The sequence below is a fragment of the Stylophora pistillata genome, chromosome 13 (genome assembly GCF_964205215.1).
Source record: "Stylophora pistillata chromosome 13, jaStyPist1.2, whole genome shotgun sequence".
In the NCBI taxonomy this organism is placed as follows: domain Eukaryota; kingdom Metazoa; phylum Cnidaria; class Anthozoa; order Scleractinia; family Pocilloporidae; genus Stylophora; species Stylophora pistillata.
Genome location: NC_142531.1, coordinates 15,209,453 through 15,234,968, shown reverse-complemented (window position 1 = coordinate 15,234,968; position 25,516 = coordinate 15,209,453). Strand labels below are relative to the sequence as shown.

The 25,516-nt window shown below is 36.4% G+C and overlaps 3 protein-coding genes across 4 annotated transcripts; 1 reads left to right on the top strand and 2 right to left on the bottom strand.

The window, feature by feature from the left end:
* Positions 1-555: 555 nt before the first annotated feature.
* LOC111321808 (solute carrier family 68 member 1) lies at positions 556-13,695 on the bottom strand. 2 transcript variants are annotated; one of them, XM_088742758.1, is made up of 17 exons: positions 13,468-13,695; positions 11,196-11,280; positions 10,340-10,413; positions 9,772-9,881; positions 9,038-9,113; positions 8,134-8,197; positions 7,133-7,265; positions 6,809-6,880; positions 6,656-6,684; positions 6,083-6,160; positions 5,529-5,573; positions 5,273-5,350; positions 4,754-4,830; positions 4,337-4,420; positions 3,377-3,485; positions 2,615-2,651; positions 556-2,168 (listed from the first exon to the last, which is right to left on the bottom strand). In XM_088742758.1, exons 1-17 carry the CDS (start codon positions 13,575-13,577, stop codon positions 2,023-2,025), a joined length of 1,407 nt encoding a protein of 468 aa, XP_088598884.1. In that variant the 5' UTR covers positions 13,578-13,695; the 3' UTR covers positions 556-2,022. The 2 variants fall into 2 exon arrangements, with proteins under 2 accessions (XP_088598884.1, XP_088598885.1); XM_088742759.1 differs by lacking the exon at positions 6,083-6,160.
* Positions 12,707-17,463, top strand: LOC148717807 (uncharacterized). The gene is made up of 4 exons (XM_088742760.1): positions 12,707-12,796; positions 14,491-14,807; positions 15,497-15,576; positions 16,587-17,463. The coding sequence occupies exon 4, from the start codon at positions 16,900-16,902 to the stop codon at positions 17,293-17,295; it is 396 nt and encodes a 131-aa protein (XP_088598886.1). The 5' UTR covers positions 12,707-12,796; positions 14,491-14,807; positions 15,497-15,576; positions 16,587-16,899; the 3' UTR covers positions 17,296-17,463.
* Positions 17,458-20,686, bottom strand: LOC111321807 (melanopsin-like). The gene is made up of 2 exons (XM_022924772.2): positions 19,362-20,686; positions 17,458-18,623 (listed from the first exon to the last, which is right to left on the bottom strand). The coding sequence occupies exons 1-2, from the start codon at positions 20,012-20,014 to the stop codon at positions 18,224-18,226; spliced, it is 1,053 nt and encodes a 350-aa protein (XP_022780507.2). The 5' UTR covers positions 20,015-20,686; the 3' UTR covers positions 17,458-18,223.
* Between the last annotated feature and the right edge of the window lie 4,830 nt (positions 20,687-25,516).

Below are 25,516 nucleotides of genomic sequence, written 5' to 3'. Positions count from 1 at the left end.
CAAATGTGAGCTCCTTGGGTAGGATTTCATTAACAATGATCTTGATAGTCACAATGCCTTCAGTGGTCTCCATTACTCAGATGGCTTTTTACTATTTTTCATCATGGCTAAAGAGGAGGGATGGGGTTAGAAGAGATTTTAGATAGCAATGATGGTGTGATAGAGTATGGTAAGGTATCCAAACACAGTTATGCACTAGAAATTGGAACGGTACATTGCATACTTATGTGAAGTTCAGTTAAGATTATTCATAATCCCAGGGTAATCAATCTAACCATGGAAAGTAATGATCATGACTGAGTCAAGACTTGATGATGAAGTCACCAAATGAAAGAAGGGTCCAGCAGTCAGCTAAAAAAAAAACCTTTCCCATTTCACAACTGACCTCCATAAAAGAGGTTGAGGATAACATTCTCAATTCAAAATTTGAGTACAGAGCTGAGAATCAAAGAGGATAATGGGCATTTTAGACTACAAGAAGTCCCTCCTTTTTGGCAATGTCAGTCACACAAGAAAAAAAATGTTAACCTGCCATGTAGAAATCTGGGTGAGAGGCACAGTAAATAAATCTTTTTTTGGGCTGAATTATTTTAACTAGAGCAACAGAGTTTCCATTGTCAATGGGCATTAAGACAGTGCTAGCAAATCTTAAACAGAGAAAAAAAAACATCAGGTATTTGCCAACTGGAGTGACACTTAAATTCAAACTTTTTCCACCACAGTTTATGCTCATCAGCTCATTACGTTATTCCTCCTCATGTTTGCTATTAACATGTAATAATTTAATGACTTGTTTTTTTTTTTGCATTGAGGATCTTTGTACCTACAAAAAAAAAACCTACCCTTATTAATAGCTATTGGATCAATTCACATCGTCACGAGTTGATGTTTATATAAAAAGAATGGATGTATCTTTACACTTTTTTCCCTGTTGTAAACTATCATTAACAATTTAATTATCTTTTTTTTCCTTCTAGCAATAAGTTAATCATAAACTGGCTACATACTTTAGAGAAAAAACGTTTCTTGTCCCTTAAGTTCCTGGATCTTGAAATACCTGCATTTGATTTTCTTTGAAAATAAGTAAAAACCCCTCTAGAACACCAGTCTTTTACCCTTTTTACAGCCTATCATCAGTATGCATTTTCTCCATACATTTCCTAAGGTGCTGACAAGGAGAATTTGTTCAACAATCAAGAGTTTTACCTAGTGACCATTCCCTTCTTTATATCTATGACCTTCATGTTTGATTCAGGGGTGATATTGTGAGGAGAAATTAGATGCCAGTCACTCCTGGGGAGGGGGGGTAGAGTGTTTAGACTTTGTCAAGACCCTTCTACTCCAAATGCCTACAAAGAGAACCCTCTCATACCATTAAGTATATTATTATATCTCTCAGTAAATGCATGCACAACAATTGTTCAATTAAGTGGGTCGTATTTTACTTTACTATAATATTATGGCTGTGTCTCACAAGGACTGGGAACTACCGAATTTGCAAATTAATTTTGATTGGCTGAAATCAATATTGAAAGCGGTCTAGATTTTCCCATCTAGTCTGGCATCTAGACCAGTCTAGAAAAAAAAGTAACAAAGAATCTACTGTTCCATTGCTTTCTAGACACAACCATATGATAAACATCTTATTAACTGAGCTAGGTCAGTCTGTATGGGAGAATCTTGACCTCAGTCGCTGGTACAGACCTCACTGGGTTTAGTCTGTTCTGGCGACCTCGGTCAAGATTCTCCCATACAGACCTCCGCTCGGTTAATATGAACTAAGTACAGCCCACTAAATTCAAAAGTTTGTTTGAATTTAAATCTTTCCCCTCTATTGGAACTGAGAAATGTAACAAATAGCTTGCCAACCTTGTTTTTTAAGTCTGTACTGTAAGTTTGTAACCTTGTTTTTTTCTGTTGGATTAATGGCCTGTGTACTTTGTGCTTGAGGCATTAATCCCAGTGCAAAAAACTTGGTCTATAACTTACAGTATGGACCTTGAACTTGCTACTAAGAAGTATTTACAACAGAATCTTGGATATATCCTGAGCTTTTTTTGGTCTCTTAAGAGGATAGAAGGTCCACACAACAATTTGAATCATGGCAATGATAAGAGGAATGATACACAAAAGAAAAAACATAGCATCCAAAAGTTGCCCTGGTGCCCCTAAAAAAAAAAAAAAAAAAAAAAGTAACAACAAAATGTATGATTGGTAGCCAGTTTGAGAAATTTAACACTAGCTTAAGTTACAGACTGGCTGAGAACTGATCCAAAGAAAATCAACTGTTACTGAAAGGCTGCCTACACGTACAATAATTATGATTTTACAAAAAGAAGTTGTAACTTAGGTTAAACATGGTTACATCAGTGATGTTATGCCCCTACTTCTTGCTAGTTTAAATTTCAAAATTAAGAGAGGAGACAATTGAAAAAGGAAAAAGTGAAATTCAAAGAATTTTTTCCCCTCCCACTCAAAACATATTTTCAAGTTCTAGCCCTTGCCACAGACATCAATTTTGGAGTGGTAGGTAATTAACTCACAGCAAAAATAATAACCATAGCTGGAAACTAACAAGAACAAACTTGACTCCAGAAATTCATGTGCTTATTACCTGAAGAACCCTTGACTTCAGTATTGCCTTGATTGTCCTGCCAAGAAAGTTGGAAACAAACAAATCATCAACAAACACATTAATTTGACAATGTCAAAAATGGCCAGAAACAAATGTAATATCAACCAGGTAAAAGCTGTTGCATGTTGCAGTTCAGTGGAATCCTGAGTAAAAGACATTCAAATGTGGGTAATTGTGACAACAACAACAACGGCAACAACTTTTATTCTTTGATCTTTTTACTTAAAATAACAGTGGGATAGTTTGCCCCACAAATAGCTAGAAAGCTAATTGTGGAGGGGCAAGACAAGTGCCTGAATTGTTCCGTGGAGAACAATTCCCTCTAAAAAAATTGTCAGCTGACGATCAGCTGACTGTCAGCTAATTGTTGACTGACTTTGTGATTTGCAAGATCAACAAATTTTGGTGTAAACTCATTTTAAAAAGGATTCATTGTATGCAGACTAAGTTTAACACAAGTTCATCAAAGTTTTGTTTTGGATATCAGTAGCCTGACAGTGGCCTGTTGCTTATCTGTCAACAAACAGGTGTTTTCAGGGAGCTGTTCTTCATTATAAATTACCAACTTTTGATACTAGACTGGGGTTTGTTGTGTTTTAAGAAATTTTTTGTGTAAGACATGGCACCAATAAAAATGCCTATTTCCAGTATTTAAACCATCTGTATCATCAAAGCCAAGATGCTAAAGAGTTGAATTCACGAATTGTTGAGAAAGCTTCCAAAAAGAAAAATCTATCTTACCTTGTATCCATACCACGAGAGTATGTGTACCACCATCATTGGTGCTAAGGACTGTGCTGGCTTGGTAAAGAGAGCATTGGTACCAAATATCATGGAAGACACAGGTGCACTTTAAGAACAAAGGGAGAAAAGCATGTTACTGATGAAAAACAGACATTTGTTGTGAATGACTTGTATTTATACCTTAGTTGTAACAAACCAATTAGACTATCTTTCAATGAATCAATCAATGAAGGATTATCAATAAAAAAAATTCCAAGAATGTAACTGTTGTAGCCTTCAACATTCATCATTCCTTCCAGAGAAAACCAATTATCCCAATTGCTTCATGTGATTCAATGATCATTTACCTGATCTCAAAGTCAGGGAAAAATAGAAAGAAAATTAATGAACAAGACCTTTTACTCACTCAAGATAAGTTTGGTTTCATCAACTGAGTTGATAATGTTAATTGGCCACTGTAAAAAGTTTCAAAGCTAATGTTTCAAGTGTCAACCCGTCGTCAGAGTGAATGGAGGAATTGTGGGTTGTGTGTGAATTTATTTGCAGAAAATGAAGCTATGCTATGGCTGGGAACATGATGATGAGAAAAACAAGAATAAATTACTTGATGAATGAAAAGCATTCCTTAAGTTTATACAGAGGGGATTATGGTGCTGATTTGAAAGATAAATTTTTTCTCCAAAAGTTTTAATTTGCAGCTTTCTGAACTTCCGTAATACCTCTCTCCACCCAGGGGTATTAACAGGTACAGCTGAATTGTCAGAGAAGCCTGATAAAATGTTGAGGGGGGAAACCTTGGGATAGACTACAATCTCATCCAGGGGGGAGCAGTAATACGCCTAGTTGTTTCATGCTACAGAAGCCCGGATAACCTCTGGCTGCATGGGTCACTTGACTTGAGCACAGACTCATCCTATTTTTTTAACCCAATACATGTTCCGCAGGTCCTTTACTTACTTTCTGTGGTATTTTTCCATATCAGCATCAATAATGTCAGAAACAGACAGATTAAACAATGAGAATGTGGCATCTGGGAGGGAGCTGAAATCAACACAGGAACTGTAAGATCTGGCTTGATTAATTTGCCCTTGCAATAGCTAAACCTCACACCAAACTCTCAGCCTTTATCACTACCCTATGATAATTGATCAATACTTAATGAAGAATAATGAACAAACTATATGTACATGTACATACAATATGATTGGTCTTATCAACTGAGTTAATGACGCAAATTGGCCAAAGTAAAGCGACAGCTACTGCTTTAAAAACCTTTTTATGGTGGCTCATAAAACCAGTAATGCAGCACAAAAGCGTACCCCCTTTACATACAACTAATGTTAAAGTTTTCTTTCATTGGATATAAAAACTCACTTGTCTATGATAAGAAAGAAGTAAAGAGCCCAAATGTTACTCCTTCCTGCCAAAAATACAACCACAGGCAGTGACAACTGTAAAAAGGTTAACAGAAAAAACAGTTAGCTGTATCAACTACAGTAGTAAATATTTGTTTATCTCAAAGGTGTAAGTTGGAGAAAAACAATTTCTAATAAATTTTTGAAAGTAACCTGTCATTACCATACAAACAAATTAATTACCACATTATCAAGAATCATTTCTACATGGCTAATTCCATGTCTTAGTCATTTAAAGTTGCCCACCGCTTTGACCCCTAAGAATGACTAGCAAATTTTCCTTTATGGCACCTCAAGAAATGTATGGAGAACAGTACAGAGAATATGCAAACTGATGTTACTGTGTAAAAGGTCAAAGAATGTCTATGTAAATAGGTTACATTTTACATTGAAAACACTGAATCAGAGGACGCATTGACCTTTCTCAACAGGCAATTATAATTATGGTGATATGTTTAAAAAACAAATAATTTCTTACCTTTAAATAGAATGACCACAAAATGACCTTGTAGGAGCCAAACTTAGCTAATAACGGACTTGTTAATAAAACAAGTAGCTGATGAAAAAATTTTTTAAGACTTTTAACTGACTTAAAAGAAATGATAAACCACTAAAGAACCTCTTGATTGTTAATTAACAAAACAAATTCTCTTGGTCACCACCCAAGGAAATGTAAGAAGAATATTATGGAGAATATGCATACTGATGTTGAGTGGTAAAGTGTTGATACCTACCCTAGGCACCAAGAAGACAGACCCAGTTAGTAAACTGTACAGCACCTGAAAACAGAATATTGACACAAGGCATATTACCCTGGCACCTACACTGTAGTTAAGATTTTTTATTTGACTTACAGCTGTACATGCAAATAATATTAAGTATAAGAATGTGTTTTTGGTTTTTAAATTTCAAGGATATTATCCTCCATTGCTATGTTCTTTGTAGCTTTTCAATGGCAACATATGGCTTTCAATCATAATTAAGTTTATTATATGATTCATGATGAAGGATATACCAAAATTACATAACATTCATTTGATAAGTTGTAGTTTTAGATAAAATTCAAATCAATTATTGGGAGAAACTAGTCACGGGTGAAAAAATTCAAAACTCTGGTTGAATGGAATCCTGCATGCTTCAACTGTTTTTAATTAGTGCCTGAAAACTTACTATCACGTAATAAACACATAATTATACATTTTACACAATATTGACTTCAACAGTTATTATTCTTTTTCACATCTAAGAAAGCATTTCAATACAAATCGGTCAAAAGGCAAAAGCTTACAGCTGGAATGACTCCAGGTCCTATAAGATGCTCCGCAAAAATGAGAAAGAAGTTGCTACAGAATGTCACATGAAATACCTGAGGAGGAAAAAGTACCCAACTCTGTTACCACTTGGCAAAAAGTTTGGGTGGCCATTGGGTTGAAAAGTGACAATTAATTCTAAAATTATTGGAACATACATTTATTAGTTTATAGTGAGATAGGATTCATTACTGAAGTCTTAACCCGTTAACTTCCAGAAGTGATCAACAAGTAACTTCTCCCTACAATATCCCTGCATTCTCAAGAAAACAGGTGACGAGAATACTCAAACTTATCAAGTAGGAGTTGTCATCTTAATCCAACACCAAATTGTGGCAACTAATTTACAAAGAAATGTGTAGCAGCTAGAGGAGAGAATTAATAATCAGATCTTGAGAGTTAAAGAGATAAAGATTCATCCATTCATTGAGAATACTTAATGTACCTATGATCTTGGACTATTAGGACTATGATATAACATGATAAGTTTGCACATTCTTTTTAATATGATAATTAAAATATGTATAATATAGAAAAAACATTCAGATTACCTGGAAGAAATTCATGGCCACAAAGCAAACTGAAAAATAAATGCAGGTTTCACTGTTAACATTTTTTAATCACAAGAGACCTTTCATTTCATCTATACTTTTCTATGAATAATAATTTCTTCAACATTAAAACTATGAAATGGTTATCATTACCAAAGCTTCTTTGTGTTAGTATTTGCTTTAACAATGTACAGAGAGGAAGTGAATCTTTTGAAGTCTTTCCATCTGAAAAATCAAATGAACATCAAAGTTACATTAATTTTAAGACTAAATTACGACATCCTTGTATTAGTCCTGATACCCATAACAGATCAGTGCAATGACCCTATTTTTGAATTCCTGAAACTTTGAGAAATGAGGACATTGATTTGCTCTGTATATCAGATAAAACTTTTCTCATGGTTATTTTGCTATCTTACAGCACAGAGTACCATTTTGTACACAGTGACTTTCATATGAAAATTCTTTAAGAAATACCTTGATTTTCTACAGTGCAAGAGCCACTTGCATCCACAGCCACTTCAACATTCATACCAGTGTACCTCATAAGCAACCAACTGAGGAAAGCAACTAGAATGCACACTGCTTGGAATGACCTAAAATTACTTTGCTATTAAAATTAAAATAAGAAGAGAAAATGTGACTGTCATGATTACTGCTATTACATTTTGAAAATATCAATCTTAGAGAGTAATTATTTTCACCATTGAGAAAGTTTAAGCAATGAAATCTTCAAATACATTAAATGTGTAGGTTTGAAGAGTATGATCATAATTACATTAATTGTTAGAATATAACACACAGGTGAATAATGCTTTTCGCGCATGCTGATTGATTCATTATGAAGTGATTAGCAAGTATTATTCACCCCCGAGCAAAGTCACAAATTTAATTTCTAACCATTTTTTAGTATATTTGACAGAAATAAACTAGTAAATGTTTTTGGTTTATGTGTGGTATACACTAAAACAATTTTTCACCTCAGTGTCAGTGAAAGTGGTAGATATCTACCAAGCTACAAAGAGGTGAGGTAAATAATTCACCTCCACTTTGATGAGTAATTGTTGGTTATTCTTCACAACGTGTTGGGCATTCAGGCTTCAGACAACACATAAGTATTAGAGAAAGACATTTTAAATAAATTAATCACGGTTCTCATTCTATTACAAAGTAACATGATGGTAACAACATTGTTGATCCAAGCAGTACTTGGAATATGTGTTATATATGAACTTCATAATGGGCCTTGCTCAGCACAGAGTCTCTGCAGCTCAATGGTAGAGCATCGGAGTGCAGAATCTGAAGGTCTGAGGTTCAATTCTGCATGGGTTCCACACTCATGACAAGTTGAAAAAATGTCTTTCTCTATCAAAATTTACCATCTTTCTTATCCTATTTACACACATACCCACTGGTATTGTTGGTGATCTTAAAGCTACAACTACTACACGATGCAAGAGGTTTACTTGGTAGCCTACCTCATTCTGATACACATTCGTACTGACTAACAGAGCCGCTGAGCCAATGATAGCCGCCACTTGCCTGGAACATAAAGAGAACAAATATTACTTAGGATACATTTTAAAGTGCCCCTAAACCCAAAATTTTTTTTCGCTTAACAAAATAAGCGTATTTTTTGGAGTATAAAAATTTTTTTATTTGCTTAAATCTTCAATTTTCTGTGCCCAGTCAAAATACGGAAAATCGGCTGCCATCTTGCCCCATGTCTGAGTTTAAAGAGGAATGGCTCTAGCAGGTAATGTGCCGTCAAATCGAGAACACGAAAGTCTGCATTTCACACGTTTTCACTTGTTTGGGAAGGTTTTAGTGCGAAATTTGCAAGAGGATATTGCGCTTCATACATTCCTCATACAACGCACCTATTCGGCATATTTCAGACAATATGACGACAACCTTCCCAAACAAGTGAAAATGTGTGAAATGCAGACTTTCGTGTTCTCGATTTGACGTCACATTACCCGCTAGAGCCATTCCTCTTTAAACTTGGTCATGGGGCAAGATGGCGGCCGTTTTTCCATATTTTGACTGGGCACAGAAAATTAAAGATTTGAGCAAATTAAAAAATTTTTGCACAGAAATACTCCAAAAAATAAGCTTATTTCGTTAAGCAAAAAAAAAAATTGGGGGGTTTAGGTGCACTTTAAGTATACAGACTGAGGTGAAGAAAGCTTGGCCTCCCAACAAAAGTACTCTGACTGATCAATATCTTAGTTTATAAAAACTAAAATAATTTTGTGTAATTCATAAACCAAGAAAGATCCAACTGCTGTGTACATGGTACTTACAATTTACATGACAATAACTCATCCTGTTAATATCCTAGAATACACAGTACATTTTCATTCAAGATTGTCTTCTTACACATATTTGAGAGTTGTCTGTCTTTCCTCTTGTTGAGTTGAAATCTCAGCAAAAAGAGCACACTGGGCAAGTAATACTATATAAAAAAAAGGAGGAAAAAAAAAAGAAATGATTATGTGTTAGCTCAATAATGCAGTGAGTGACATGATCATCAAACAAAAATCGCCAAGTGTATAATGTCACAGTTGTGACAACAGATTTCAATGTGGAGCTTTGGGGTTTAATAATAACAATAGTGTGATGTAACCAAGCAACAAGCAGATTGCACTCTTTGATTTGAATAGTCTAAGATATGAGAGAGGTATTGTTAACTCAAACTAATTTTAGTTTGAAATCCCTTTGTTCAAGTTTACCCTGATAATTTGAACTTTAATTAAAAAAATGTTGGTCAATAAATGTCAAAGTGTCACAACATAGTGGATTGACATGTTCCAACCTTAAATTGCAATTAATAAGAATGTGGTAACATTTAAATATGAAAATGTAATACATTTAACTAAATTTCCTAAACAAACTAAATATAGGAAAATGACTGTTGATTGTACAAAAAGAGTAAAAACATAATTTCTCACTGATCAATATCAGGATCTATAATAATGCAATTCAACACCAATCCTGGTAACTTGAACCACCTCTAACCTAAACTGTTTCTTTGTTTCCCTTAGGGTTTTCAAGTTAGCAGAGTTTCACTGTATATACACGACTGAAGGTTCTTTTGTACGGCTTATACATACCAAATGTGAACATGCCATCATACAAGCACAGTGAAGTCATAAGATGGAGTCCAACAACCCAGTCACCAGTTAAACCAAGCCAAGTCCATGGAAACCAAGGTGTTAAGAAGCTATGCAGTGATATACAGTGATAAAATTTAGAACAACTTTGATGCCTTAAGGATTGAGTGTAACAATATTTTTTTTTTTCTGAGACACCATCTAGCGCCAACTATATTTATCTGCTAACCCCCACCTCTTAATTCTCCTTACAATATCAATACAATATCAAGCAGACAAGTGATGAGAATTAAGAAAAATATCAATTAGGGTATTGTTAGTTGATCTAAAAACCCAAATTCTCTGAACTTATATCATAAGAACTAAATAGCAGACAGTAAGGAGGATTACTAAAATGAGAACTTGGAAGTGAAAAGATTGAAAGAACACTAACAGCATCTAAACATTATTCAGGTATTTATTTTTTTAACTCATGAAACATGAAGAGATAAAATCACACTCAAGTACAAGAAAAATAAAATGATAAATTTGTTAAAGGGGTACTAGACTAAGTATTCCTGTCACTTACCTTACTGCAAATAAGGGAGCACCATATAATATAGCCAACCGCCGTTTCCTTAAGACCATCCAAGTAGAACTGTCCTGATGGATAGTAACAATTATAGAATCAATGAGAACTCTTCTGTCATATTTCAAAAATTGTATCAGATACACAACATACATTGTACATACTCCAAAAAAACTTGTATATTCATTAGCAAATATGTTGCAATTAAATCTTAATCTTTAGTTAAAACTTTTTGACATGGCGATTCTCACTTTCCTCGATCAACTGGATCTGATTACTAGTCAACTACAACATACACTACTGGTTGATTCAACTGATTCAACATACCCAGGCATTTGAACTTTGGAAGATTAGCTTGTTCAAATCCCCCCCCCCCCCTTCTCATCCAGGCCAAAATTACTTTCAGATGCCCCACCAAATATTGAACGATTCTTTTTGTGATCAGTGAATGTTGTAGAATTTAGCAAAGTCCTGTATTAGTTTTTAGTCCTGGTGTTGGGTTTTTCGCTTGATTCTACAATGTGAAAATTGTCTTTCCTTGCCATTTGCTCACCAAAGCAGACTCTTTAAACTCCTCCATTAAAAAACACACATAATACACTGGAAAGACTAGACACTTCTGGTTCCATGGCCCCACCCCACCCAGGCAAGGCTCAAATTCTCTGCACCCCAGGGAACAGACAACAAAGAAATACCCAATGGGTTGCCAGGGGGGGGGGGGGAGGGAGATTGTTCAAGCTTTAAATTGATCAGTGAATTACAATTTACTCTTTTTGTGATAAAATGAGACTACCACCTATAATAGGTGGGGATTTATTTTTACCAGTGAATATCTAAAACAAAGGATTATATTTACCTGGAAATATCCAAACAAAGGGTCATTAATGGCATTCCAAATAAGGAACACAATTTGAGCCACATTGAACCAGTAGTTTGAAATCCTAGGGAAAAAATTCATAAAACATTACAAATACAGAACAACCTATCTCATACCTTATGCACTTACAGTCCATTGGTTGCAATTGAGGGGGATAGAAAAATAAATTAAACAGTCAAATAAATTGGATGTTGCCGTGTGTCTGTTCTGTGATAGATCAAAGATCACATCACAATGTGGCACAAACAGAAAAGTAGCACCTGAGGTGCAGTTGATTGAGTCACTAATTAAAAGTTCTTTCCAAATTTTGATGTCTTTTGTAATATTTTAACTGTGCAGACCTGTGGCAACCTGGAATCTCTGTGTTTAATATGATAAAAAAGCAAAATATGGTAACATAATCCAGTACGACTATCGTCCAGGCTTTATTTTCGCTATTGCTTAAGTAGTGTTCATGACTGTGAGGATAACTCTCATACTCATTCATTGATCTGCAGGGGTGTTACGAGAACTAAGACCCTCGAAAACAAAGACCTAAGACCCAAGACCCATTTTAGTTTTCAAGATTACGAAAACTAAGACCCCCTAAAATCGAATCCATTGAAATATAAAGTCAAATTGTAACCAAAATAGGTCTAATCTGTCAAATTATCCCCTTCTGATCCTTTCCACCAAGTTTTAAGCCAGATTTAACTGGAAATTTAGGGGTCTTAGTTTTTGTAATCTCGAAAACAAAGACCCCTCTTAGTTTTCGTAATTATGAAAATTAAGACCCTCTCCAAACCAGTCTGCAAAATGTCTACAAAGTTGAATTATGACCATGGACATTAAATTAAGAACCCACAGAAAGCTCATATTTGATCAATCAACCAAAAACACTGGTGTACTTGCAATAATTATGTGGTTTGCATGTTACGTCATTGCTGCCATGTTGGTGGACATAAGCAATACATATCTCATAGTTTCTTCAGTTGAGAAGGCGCTAACATCGACTTTATCTGTTTCCGAACAAAGGAGTAAATCACTGACACCAGAAATCGCAACCAGGTATTCCTTGCGACTCCCCAAGGTTTGTTTTCCAATTTGTCTTGGCCACTACTGATCACTTCTTGCATAAAAACTTACGAAACCTGTGAAGTGGAACTAGGGTGGCTACTGTTGCTTGCCGATGTTATCCGTCCGCAAAACGTAGAAGTCAGTAAATGTGACTGATTCCTCCAGGGAAATTTTATTGTCTGGAGGACTTGCAGGAGAGTTTTCTTGACAGCTGGATTACACCCCATGTTGTGAAACCATTTGTGAAGACATCACGTTTTTTCTTCGCTTTTTTTGTCACATTTCTTCGCTTTGTGATGTTACAGTAACACGGGAAATCTAACCGTATTTATTATCGAATATGAGCTTTCTGTGTGCTTTTAAGTTAATGTCTACATGCTATCCGCCAAAACCTAGCGCGCGAGCAGAAGTTATTTAGCACCGTCACAGGTAACGCAATCTCGATCGCAGAGACACGTAGAAAAACACTGGAAAGCCAATTTTATGATTCAAAGGATAAACAACAAAATTAATGATCAATTAGGGTAAGGCATATTTTCAGTGTACAATTATACATGGGTAGTTTATGGCTTTCATCGTCTGTATAAAGCCCCAATGCTGAAAATTATATGTCTGCAAATTGTTAGAAGAGGCGGATCGTCTAGCATGCGTACGATTGTAGTTATTGGTTGTTTTAAGGATTATAGTCTTTGAACGGTCGTAATTCGACTTTGTAGACATTTTAAAGACTGATTTGGTGGGGGTCTTAATTTTCGTAATTACGAAAACTAAGAGGGGTCTTAGTTCTCGAGATTACGAAAACTAAGACCCCTAAATTTACCGTTAAATTTGACCTAAAACTCGGAGGAAAGGATCGGACAGGAGATAATTTGACAGAGTAGACCTGTTTTGGTTACAATTTGACTTTATATTTCAACGGATTCGATTTTAGGGGGTCTTAGTTTTCGTAATCTCGAAAACTAAGAGGGGTCTTAGGTCTTAGGTCTTCGTTTTCGAGGGTCTTAGTTTTCGTAACACACCGATCTGCAGTTCAAATATTTGATGTTCAAAGCTGGTTCGGTAAGCTTCCTAAAGTAAGCTTGGTTTAAACTTAGGAAAATCGTAATACCAAAATTGCAACAATAAAAAACACAATCGAAAACAAAACTATAATAAAATCTGAAGAAGGCTTAATTGAACATGCTTTTTAACTAACTTGTAGACGTTGAGGAAAATTTTGACATAATAAAACATGAAGATGGAATTCATCATCGTAGCAGCCAGTGTTGTGGCAGAGTACGCCAGAGCGTTCTTGTTTAGCTCCATTCTTTGCACCGTTGGTGTTCAATTCTGACCGAAAATCAATGTAACTGAATCAAAGAAGATGATGAGTTAACAAGTACTCTTTCCAATGGTGGCCATTTTGTTTTTAACTGCGGGCGAGGACAGGTCAGCGGTTACCGAATTTGGGTATTTGTAAAGTAGCTAAAGAAGAGGAATTGTTCTTTGCAGGCAGAATGTATTCCGCGTGCACCTTTTTTCAGATGTGGAGCATTTTTTTTCCCATTTTCTTGCCATTGATGATCAGACAAAATCATCTGACATGGACATATTTTACAAGATAGTTGCAGCTTTAAAAGGCCATTTGGGGTGAACTGATTTTTCCTCTATCGCCTATTATCGTTGATTTGCACTTTATTCAGACACAGTATGTATGTAAAATTTCCATACGTTTTCCCAAACTGGCTTACGATTCACCTAAATTTGGTATTATTTTCGTTAATATTTTAAAAGATGCAGGCTTACAATTGACAAGATCAGTTATAGAATAACTTAGTAAGGAGCACTGTTATGTAAAACGATAAAACGAATAAATTTGAAAAAATAGTCTCATTAATTTCGGTGTTTTTTCGTACTTCCAAAATATTAAGAGAGCGCAAGCTTCAAAGTAGGGACGCACGCAAAATATAAAGCTTCAGACAATTAAATCTTACCGATATGATAGTTAAGCACAATGAACAAACACGACGAAAAAAATATAAGGAATCACATAATTAACTTTTACCGGTCGGATAATTAATCACTTTGACCAAACTCGACGAAAAAGAGAAAGAAAAAAGGAGCAGCATCTAAATTCTTCCTATTATTTACCTGCATTTTTTTGGAAGTAAGCAATCATTTTTGTACTGACAAATTTATTTTGGCAGGCGTTAACGTTTTTTCTTTTTTTTTTTTGAAGCGGTTGCTGGGTGGGGACATGTGGTAACAAACGGTTAAGTGATGATGCCCATATATATGTCCCGATCTGATCACAGCTTTGACGTTGACAAACTTGTAAGTTGTTAACAGCAATTCAATGAGACTCTTCATAAGCTCGATTGAATGACTGTCAACCAGTTATCTCCAGATTTGTTTTGCAAGCCATGGTTTACTCTGACCACACCCTCAGAATCTTTCTGATAGTTGCCGACTGACGGTGAACTGTAACCAGCCATCGTGAAAACAGCCTGACGTTTTGAGACTAGTAACTTGGAAAAATGATTGGACAACATTGTTGTAAGTACGCTTGAGTTTTTACGTTGTTCGTTATCGCGTATATACGCTTGAATTTTTATGTTGTGCGTTACCTGATGTTTGATATTAGACACAAAAACGCGCATAGAAGTATTCGAGACCTGTTTCAAGACATTTCTAATATTCACCCTTATAATACCCGTTCCTCTGCTTCGCACAACTTCTACACACAAAGCTCTAGGCTCTCTATTCAATTGAATTCGTTTTCTAGAATTGGAACAAAAATTTGGAACGAGATGCCTCTTACATTAAGGAATCTCTCAAAATATGACTTAAAGAGAAAAATTAAAAGAGTACTTTTCAATATTCTGTCTTTGGAAGACTCCTATCTCGACATAAGAAACATCATTCAGAAGGTCAAATTTTCTTAAGGCTTTTAATGTATTTCTAGAATAACAAGTATAGCCTTAATTGTACTATCTTTGTATTTTTGTAGTATCTTTGTTTTTATACCTACTCTTTTTATTTAACTTCCTGATTTCTGTAAACCTGTATACTTATTCTCTCTAATTAATTTCCTTATTTCTGTAAACTTGTATACAAATTTTTTTTCTTAGTTAAGACATGACCCACCTAGATTAGCTAGCTACCTGCGGGCATGTCCGATTTGTTAAATTAGTCATTAGTCATTATAAATTAGAATAAATAAAGGTTGTTGTTGTTGTTGTAAGGTTCGCGTTGAAGTCAGTTCTGAAACTACTTACATAAAAGAAGCTTGGAATATACTTTGCGCAAGGTCAAGAAATTTAAGGTAACACTCGCCAACGAAGTTTAAGTTAGCTAGGCAAGAAGGGACGTGCCTTGGCCTGTTCAGTTTAATTTTTAAATCAAATCAGTATATTCGGGCCAAAAGGTTTGAGTTGAAGAGAAGAAACTTCACGTCACAATACCTTCTACCCATTTTTTTGCACATATAACGTTCATTACACACAGCTTCTTAAAAATTGCAGAGAATGATCGAAACAACACGGAAATTAACCGTAGTTTTGAATTTAATCCCAATTCTTATTTTATATTTCTGCGTAATCGAAATATATTGCATCATTTCACGGCTAATTATGCCTGAGATCACAAACACCTCTTTATATATCATCTTTATTCTATTCACTGATCATCGTTTGTGAAGCTGTGGTGAGACATCGAGTATATATTTATCATATCTAATAACACCAAGTGCTGGTGTCGGGAAAAAACCTCTTTGCGCCTTTTGCAAGTTAAAAAAAATAATAATAAGTCCTCGAACCTACCCCGGTCAAAGACTTTTAACTGCGGTGTCGTCACTGGGACAATCACAAAAGGAGTACGTCACCAACGAACTCCCTCTTCCTCGTAAAAAATTGGGAAATTAACGAACTTTGAATTTTAAATAAAGGAGGTAATAATAATAATAATAATAAGAAGAATTTAATATTTATATTGCGTAAATAGGTAATTTTCTAAAGAAACTGTGGTGCTGCGTTGGTAGGGGTAATAAGGTAATTTTGTTATATCAACTAAGTTGAAATTGTAAATTGGCCACCGTAGTTGATGTAACCAAATTACTTTGAATTTTAAAGACGTTGATGCCATGGACAGCAAGAGACCATTTCCCGAACCATTCCCCGCTCAGATAGTTAGTTTCAAAAAGGTTCCCCACAAATCCTATTCACATTTTTTAATCACATTTTTTTTTTTTATTTTGGTGGTACAACTTTTTCAATCTCATCTCTCATCGCCATCTTATCCATTTCGACGACTGAGTCTTTACTTTCATATCAACAGATGATGATTGGAAAAACTACGTTCCTGATCGTTTGCCTATTTTTGCTAACTACTAGTGGACAAGGAAGACTCCTCTCGATGACTGACAGGCTATTGAGTTTCCATGGTAACACAAAACAACGAGAGCGCAAACTTCACCAAGTGGAACATCATCGCTCTGGCAAAAAGAGAGAAATCACTTTTTTGTCCGACCTCTTCCCTGACCTGTTTGATGGCGTTGATGAATCGGAATTGCATTCGAAAATTTCTCATGTTGCAAAGTACCACAGCATGATTGTTAAGTCTGAGGTTAGGATAAGCTTGTATAGAAATAATGATAACAAATATGTGGATGAAAGGAATTTTTCTGATGATGAGCGTATGCATGAAAATGAAAACGGTGACGGATTCATCTGATATTTATGAAGATAAGAAAGAAAACGAAGAGAATGATAATGACAATGATATTGATATTGATGATGATTCATTTTATGTGTATGACGATGAGAAAGAAGACAAAGATAATGATCATGATTATGATCATGGAAGAAACTTTCACGAAGTTGACAACAGTGTTGGAAATGTTGGCAACACACCTTTTGTAGCAGCAGTTTATAAATTTCTGTTTGACGACAGTGATAAAAATGATGATAATAAACCGATTGTTTTCGAACCTCAGGGTTATGATAAGTTAATTGAAGACATGCGTGATAGTAGCACGAATTTTTAAGAAAGTTTGTGCAACATTTCCACAATTTATGCTGATTTGCCTACACTTGATTAATTTCATTTTAGCTTTTTCAGAGTTCATTATGATGTTATTACACAGGTGACACTGAATAGGCCATCCTACACTAGTGTGCTTGGATGCCGCGCCATTGATTTGAAGTGAGGCTGAAGGTGGCCTTGTTGTGATAAAGACCAGTATCAAGCTGGCATGACAACAAAGTCATTTACATTTGTAAAGCAGTGAAGTTTGCCTCATAACAAGGTCACCTTTAGCCTCACTCCTGTTCAAGGCTTGGCAGCTAAGCACATAACTGTAAAATGGACTATTGAAACTATATTTTAAAATGAAACATGAGAATAACAACGTACTTTGTACTTGATATTTAGACAAGAAGCCACTCAATTATCAATAAAAAAGACCAGAAACCTTATCTTCAGCGTAGAATTGTAGAACCCGTTTGAATTCTAAAGTAACTTTATGTGTGACTACGAATAATTGTAGAAGCGCAGTAGCCTAACGGTCAGTGCAATAGACTCCGGTTCGAGAGATCTAGGTTCGAGACCTTACCAGGTAATTGCGTTGAGTTCTTGCGAAAAACACTTTACTCTCATAGTGCCTCTCTACACTCAGGTACCGGTAAATTGTCAGGGAAGCCTGATGAAATTCTGGGGGGATAACCCTGCGATGAACTAACATTTCATCCAAGGAGAAGCAGTAACACTCCTAGTCATTTCATGTGACTAGAAATCGCCCACGTGGGTGGGCCAATAAACACAAGTACGAGATTGGAAGGATTGTTGGGGTAATTTGGATATATCAACAAAGTTTAAATGGTAAATTGGCCACCGTAACGATTACAAAAGCTGACGTTTCGAGCGTTAGCCCTTCGTCGGAGCGATAAGCCTAGTATACGCCTGTTGGGATAAGCCTAGTATACGTTTTGGACCACTTTTGAACTCTTACTGTCTGTATTGCGATCGTGTGCAGTAGTGCTTGATTCTTTGCTCTTGCCAGGAAGTCGCTGTCTGTGTCTCTTACGCGATACGACCGCCCAGAGGGTCAAACGGAAACGTCTATTCATGACAGTGTATAAAAAGGGGTTATAGACCACTGACGCTTTTGCCATAATATCTGGAATTTCAGCTTCACCGGGTGAAAGCAAATGATCGCCTCTGAAGATACTAACAATGCTGACCAAACAGTACGGAGACCAACTCAGTATAAAGACGGTGATAGCCACTGCTGTCAGTCGAAGTAACTTGATTTGCCATTTTCTCCTCCGCACTCTTATGGGTCTGTTACCAGGGACGATATCTTTACGGAGGAGCCTGAAAAACAAATGTTACGCATATGAAAATAGAGTTACTTAAAAATGAGTATCGAGAGTAGTTCTGGATTGCTCTGTTTTTGCATTGCTACGCCCTGTGATTGGTTCAGAAAACTTGCACCACTCTCCCAACCAATCAGATGTTAAACTGAAACCTATTGCGCCTTGGTCCCCCGCGTTTTCCCGCGCTTTGTGCAGTTGACTGGTTTTCACTCTGCCTTCCCATTGGCTCCTTGTGATAATTTCCTTTGTTCAGATTGGCTTTTGAAACCCAATCGAAAAAGACTCTAACCGCTACGCGGGCCGCTGGACTTGACAACTTTCTTATAAGGTCATACTGATCTAGTATTAAGAGAATCAAGCTTCTAGATATAAATACTCTATGAATGGTGTAGCTTGTTCCAAGCGTTTTTAAGTTGCCTCAATGCTCTACATGGAAAAAAGCTAAGTACAATTCTTTTTTAACAAAATGCATTGATGTAGCTAAGGAAAATATCTAAAATAGTCGCAAAATAAATATTGAGCTTTGCAACCGTTTTCGGTGGGATAAAAATACTTCGAGTCATTCATCCGTCTTCGCAAATCTTTTAAACAGAAAGGTGGGGGAGTTTCCATAACTTTGATTACTAGTTTATATGCCAATTTGAAACAGCTTAGCTAAGATTTATACCGACTCCCTTCAACAGATGGTGCTGTTACTCAATATAGCCCTCCTGGCATTTAAGCAAAAAATACTTACTTGAAGATCTTGAAGTAAAAAACAGAAATGATAAACAGAGGAGCAAAAAATCCAGCAGCGATCAGTAGCAAACTGTAGGCCATGCCAGAGGGGGATATATCTATCCAATCAGGACCGCAGTTCACGCCAGCAGCCCCAGGAGAATACTGAGCCAAACCAAGAAAAGGAGGAAGCATGCATATCACACCATAAGACCATGATGCTACAATGAGACCGCAAGTAACTTTTCGTGGGCACCTGTATTTGGGTTTCATTTGATGCATGGTATAACTCAGTACAATAGTCATCTCGGTGAAGGTGACAATTGATGCGATTCCTACAGTCCCGTTAGCAAAACCGTACCAATTACAACCTGCTTCATCCCTCCCGATGTCTCTGCCAGCAAGGAGCATGGTGACGGACGTGGGGTATCCAAATATGGTCAGAAAAAGATCGGCAAAGGCGAGGTTACACATGAGAGGGGTCAAGGTTTCTTTGCGCAGTGACGGTTGATAAAGGACGAGTATTGTAAGTAAGTTTCCAAGGAAACCAGCCGTGAGGATGAAAAACATGGCCGTGATATATGCTACATGTCTAGTATCATGTAAATCTGAGGATGTGTCTGATATTTCAACGCCATTTGACAGATTGACAGGAGACGTCGTTGTAATCATTGTATAAGTTCGTTTGTTGATTTCGTGTCAAACACGTTGTCAAATCTCTGAAACTGGAAAAAGCGTAGAGCTCCGCTGTAACAAACGATCATGAACTTATCTGTGAAAGGAAAAAGATGAATTAAAATTTATGGAAAAGAGGGTATTTTAAATCGAATGGGTAATTTGAAAAGGAACAGACTTTTATGAAAAACTGATTGATAACAGGGCACCACAGCATTGATTTTTTAATTAGGTTCATAAAAAATATGTCAACTCCTCGCTGATTTTATTTTTAGACTGGCTGACACTGCTGAAGTGAATCCGAAAATGCTTACCCAATGAAATTTCATCGCCAAAATGTCGAGAAGGTAGGCAACTGGACAAGCAAGGAAGGGAGTTCCGTTTTTTTTTTTTTTTTTTTTTTTTTTTTTTCATTGAATTGGCATTTGTGTGTTACGAAGATCTGTTGTTCACGCGAGACATGCTCGTGACCAACTGAGAATGTTGAATTAACGTTCTTCGACGCCAAAGGATCACGTGCAGTGAGTCACGTGCAGCAAAACTACTAATCGAGATCGAAATCAGCATTTTGAATTAGGAATCAAATGTAATGATTCAAGTTGGAGTTGTAACTAAATATGTGTATGTTTAGACTTGCATAAATTGAAATAAGGCGCCAGAGGTTTTTCAAACGATTCCCAAAATGTAGAGAATCCTTTAGAGTGGGAATATTTATACTTAGTAAGAAAAAAAAAATTAAATTCACTCCTGTGAAAATATGTCGCTACTGCTCGACCGTTGAGCCAGTGTCCATTAACAGGGAATGAGCTCAACTTATTCTATAATTCTCTCTCCTATTCCATTTATGGATGATTTTCTTGGAAAATGAACACGGGTTTTGAACTCTATGTCGACAAAAGTCATAACACAGCTAATTAAAAAAAAACCGTGACGAATATTATAAGGACAAATAATGTCAAACGCACGCAATTTGCTTCAAGTTTTGGTAACCTCATTGGGGCATAACTGATATTAGAAAAAACGATACTGCTTTTTCAGAGATACAACTTTCACTAATCCCTATAACCTGCAAATCGATGATTATACTTTGTTACATGAATCGAAAATAGAGTTTTTTTGTCTCCTGATCTTGTCAACATAGCCTCGACAGTTCAAAATTTAACTTTTTCACTTATTCGTGTTCTTTGGTGTCGTTTATAACAATGAATCCTTCTCTTTCGAGCGTTTTGCCATTAATTTGCTAACAAAGTTAAAAAAAAAAAACTACGATATAAACTGGAACTAGAGAGGTCAAATTTGTTTACCATACCTGTAAATTCCTCTCTCGACCCTACAGTCACTCGTGAAGTTTCCAACCACTGATATTGCTACGTCATTCGTTGTTAGAGAGGTGTGTGTCTCCATCTCATGAATATTTTGTTATTGTTGTCACCAAATTCAAAACAGAAATTGCCTACAATTTAATTTTCTATCTTTTAAAAATATTTCCTCTCCAGTCATATCAAAAGCCTTTAATTAACGTAAGGAATCATTCTATCTGATATCACTCTTGTAAGTGGAAGGTTTTTTTTTTTTTTGAGGATGCAGGTTAGTCTGTTAACAACAAAACACAATAATGATCTTCATTATTTATCAGTATTATGATGCGAAAGTGCATTTTGCCGGAAGAAAAATACTAAAGGTGGTCGTGATACCTTACACGCGTAATTCAGGCGGCTTTGGATGTTGAAAAGCTCTTAAAAATAGTGAAAATGTTTATTTAAGAGGTTCCGTTATAATCTATTTCAGGTTCTTTTTCTCACAACAAGAAGCATGCCCCAGAGCAGTTTTTGCCCTTTATAGCAACTGTTTTTTCTTTTTGAATGGTTATCTAATTGTTGATGTAACCTTTTGATATCAGGGGGGATGAAAGCAATAAAGGTGAAAGTTGAAGTTGATCTTTTTCCCCCCAGTGATTGACGCAAGTAGAAATGTAACTGCGACTGAGTGGCGCCGTTTAATTTTCCGGGTTGAAATGGGTTGTACGATGTCACCTGCAGCCTCTGTTTTCAAAATAAGCTCAGGATTACAGTGCTTCATATTGTGCACGCGTCGAACAGTACTCTGGAGGTCAATTTTTTAAAGGACGTGTCCAATTTGCAGGAGCAAATTAGCCCGCGCGCCGCAAGGAAGTGTTTGTTGCTTGAAGCAATTTCTTGATTAAAACTCGATCAAATAACAGATTAAGTACATGAGGGGTTTTTCATTTTCTGGTTTATCAGCTGGCTAGCGGTTGGCAAGCCATGTCAGGCATCTTGTAACCTATTCATACCAGCAAACATGTTTAGTGACAACTGAATAACTGAATTTTCTATAGACTTCAAGTAGTTGTATTTTTAATGTACTAAATTCGAAGTTGGCAAACATTGTTCTAGGCAGCTTCGATGAAAAAAAATAATTTTCAACCGTGTTTAACAAAGAAGCTTTAAAACAGGTTTAAATTTTGGTGAGAAGGTGTTACAAGACTTAGAAAACTTTTTTCCTGAGGTGACAGGTCGAACGAAGCAATTCTTCGTGTCACTGATGTAAAAGTCATTTTGGCACTGTTGTTAACATGGCCAAAAAGGTTCAAAAACAGCATCAACGTCAACGCAATTTGGTCTATAATAATACACGATTACCAAAATTGGTAGCCTTCGAGCAAGCTCTCACTGGTCCCACGACACGAGCGGTAAAGCCCGCGTATTGCGAGCAGGCGAGCGATTTCATCACGCGAGAGACCTGCGAAACTCTCGCACGCTCGCGGGCCATTAGTGGCTTGGCGCCAAAATAAATCGATTTCTAGCCATTTCAATTTACATTTTTAGACGGGATAGTTTGCAAGTGTATTCGAAAATTAGACCTGAGGTCATTATCTATTATCAAGAGAAAATAATGGTCCCATAATTTTGTCTTGCTATTGTTTATTCATTTTGGGTATCATTAATCGGTGGTATACAGTCATCTTGCGGTTAGAGAGCATTCATGGTGCCATAACCATGCTGTCAGAAGTCATCACTGAACATTCTGGTCGATACATCATAAATGTCTGGAGAAATGGAGGTCTGATGAAATTGTTAACATTCACACAACGTTCGTTAACTGAGAAGTGGTAATAGGCATTACGTTTCCGCGAACGAAGACTTAGTGCTCAAGATCACCCTGGTGTGGGAATCACGTTAGGGTTCAATTTAAGAAAGCCAGGGTCAAAAGGTCAGGCTCCGGCGGCTGTTCGAAGGATGGATAAGGCTATTGTATATCTAACTTTTAATCCAAGAGCGCACGTTGGATATGGGATGGTAAATAGTCTCGTTTCCAACAAACGCGAATGGAAAAATTGTCTTAGTACTAAATGTTGGGATGTTTGGAGCTTTTTTTTTAGTTGACTCGGAGTATGAGCTGATAACTGGAGTTGAGTGAGTCAATTATATTCGGAGTTGAAAATAATCATTTGATGAATAAAAATATCCACTAAATCAATCTCTTCCCGGTGGGTAGTGCAGTACGTTTTGTTATCAATTCAAAAACTCATTAATAATTCATGAGCTGATTAGCCTATCACACGAGGCAAATCGATCCTCGTGTATGAACCTTTATAGCCGGTAAAGCTTTATAGCCGGAAAAGACCGGAGAGGGTTTTGATTTCGGTCTCGGGGGAAATCGGGGTACAATTCATAAACAACGAAATCATCACTGAATCATTAATGAAAATATGATTACTGTGATCTTGTTATAAAGATAACTAGAGATCTTTATATAAAGATCACGTTAATTATAATACCAAACTTTCCCCAAAAGGCAGCATACAAAAACATTAACCGCACTAAACAACAAAGTTTATTTTCCTCATAAATTCTTGTTGGAACAGAAATTCGTTCTTTTACAATTTCCCATTGTTCACAAAATTAATTGTGCAGTTTTGAATACTCTCAACTTCAACTCTAAATCATATTTCCTCCAAGTTGGCGTCTTTATTTCTTCTTGAACTTTGCCACTCGCCAAAAATTTTGTAATAATTTGGATATATCAACAAAGTTGAAGTGGTAAATTGGCCACCGTAACGATTACAAAAGCTGACGTTTCGAGCGTTAGCCCTTCGATTTTGTAAGCCCACTTTGTGGTTAACCGAGTAGCCCTTGGAACACAACTATCCAAGTAATCTTTCTCTTCCCTCGCATTTTTTGGTTCTCAAAACACGCGTTTGGGCGGCATTTCAAGGAAAAGCTTTCTGAACAGCAGCCGAACAAGGAGCACTTTTCCCCTCTGCATGTAATTAACTTTTAAGGTGGCTCGTACCAGTTTCCTCGCGCGGGGAACAGGTCACTCTTGCGTGACGCGCGAGAGAAACGTGCGAAAGAAGCGCGAGATCAAAAGATGAAAATTCAAAACAAAGATGGCGGCGCGTGGAATTTTTTCTACTTTTAATTTGTGAGAAGTTTACCTAAGAGCTTGTATTTGATGTGTTGAGCGGCTACTGTGAATGCAGGAGATAGAAACTAAGATAAAGAAGACGATTTTCGGAGAAGTAAAGGTTGCTTCACTTCAGATTTAAAAGAAATATTCAACCGATATGAAATCTTGCGACGGCGAAAAAAGAAGAACTCAAGTGAAGGATAATCTACCTAAAGTGGAAGAAGACTTGGAAACTTAAAGGAAAATAATATGATATAGCCAGAAGTCGTTTGTAGGATTTTTAAGATGAGCCCGGGAGGCTGTCTTTGACAGCTGTTTAATGATTTTCTTAATTAGCAGTAAACGTCTGTAAACATCAGATCGTAGGCACGCGCGCGAGCACACGCAATTGTCAGCGGTAGCTATAACAGATCATGAGCAAATGTCGATCTTATAGAATCCAGATTTTTAAATGCGCGAGAACGCGCATGGAAATTGCTAAACTCACGAAAGCTATTGTATGAAAACAAGTCCGGTGACCCCTTCTTTTTAATGTTCCAATATGATAAAAACTTCGAAAGGAATCATCAGAAAAAAAACTAGAAAATTCTACGGAAGGAAATTTGCGATGTCTGAAAATTGCCTTTTTTCTAGATTATCTGAAATTCCGCTCCGTAGAATTTTTTAAAAACCTTTGTGCATTTTCCATTTCAAGTGCCAAAAGCAATCACTGAAAAAAATCATGGGGTCACCGGGTTAGTTTTCGAATTATTTAAGCCACAAGCTAAAAAATGCGTTTGAATAAGCCTATGAAAGCGTTGCCATGGAAACTTCTAGTGACGAAATGACACCTATTTTTGGATAACCAATGATTATATAATTCAACCCCGTAAAAGTGTTCAACTGACCTTGGTCAGTCTTTCTGTTGTATTCTTTCAAAGTTACAAACCATCCAAAAGACGAAAACCGGTACGAGCCACCTTAATGCATTCAAATCACGTTTAGAAAAATCCCAGGAGAGGCACGGGTTTTTGAAGCTACAGTTAGACCCCGATAATTCGAACTCGGATAATTCGAAGTCCCCGCTAA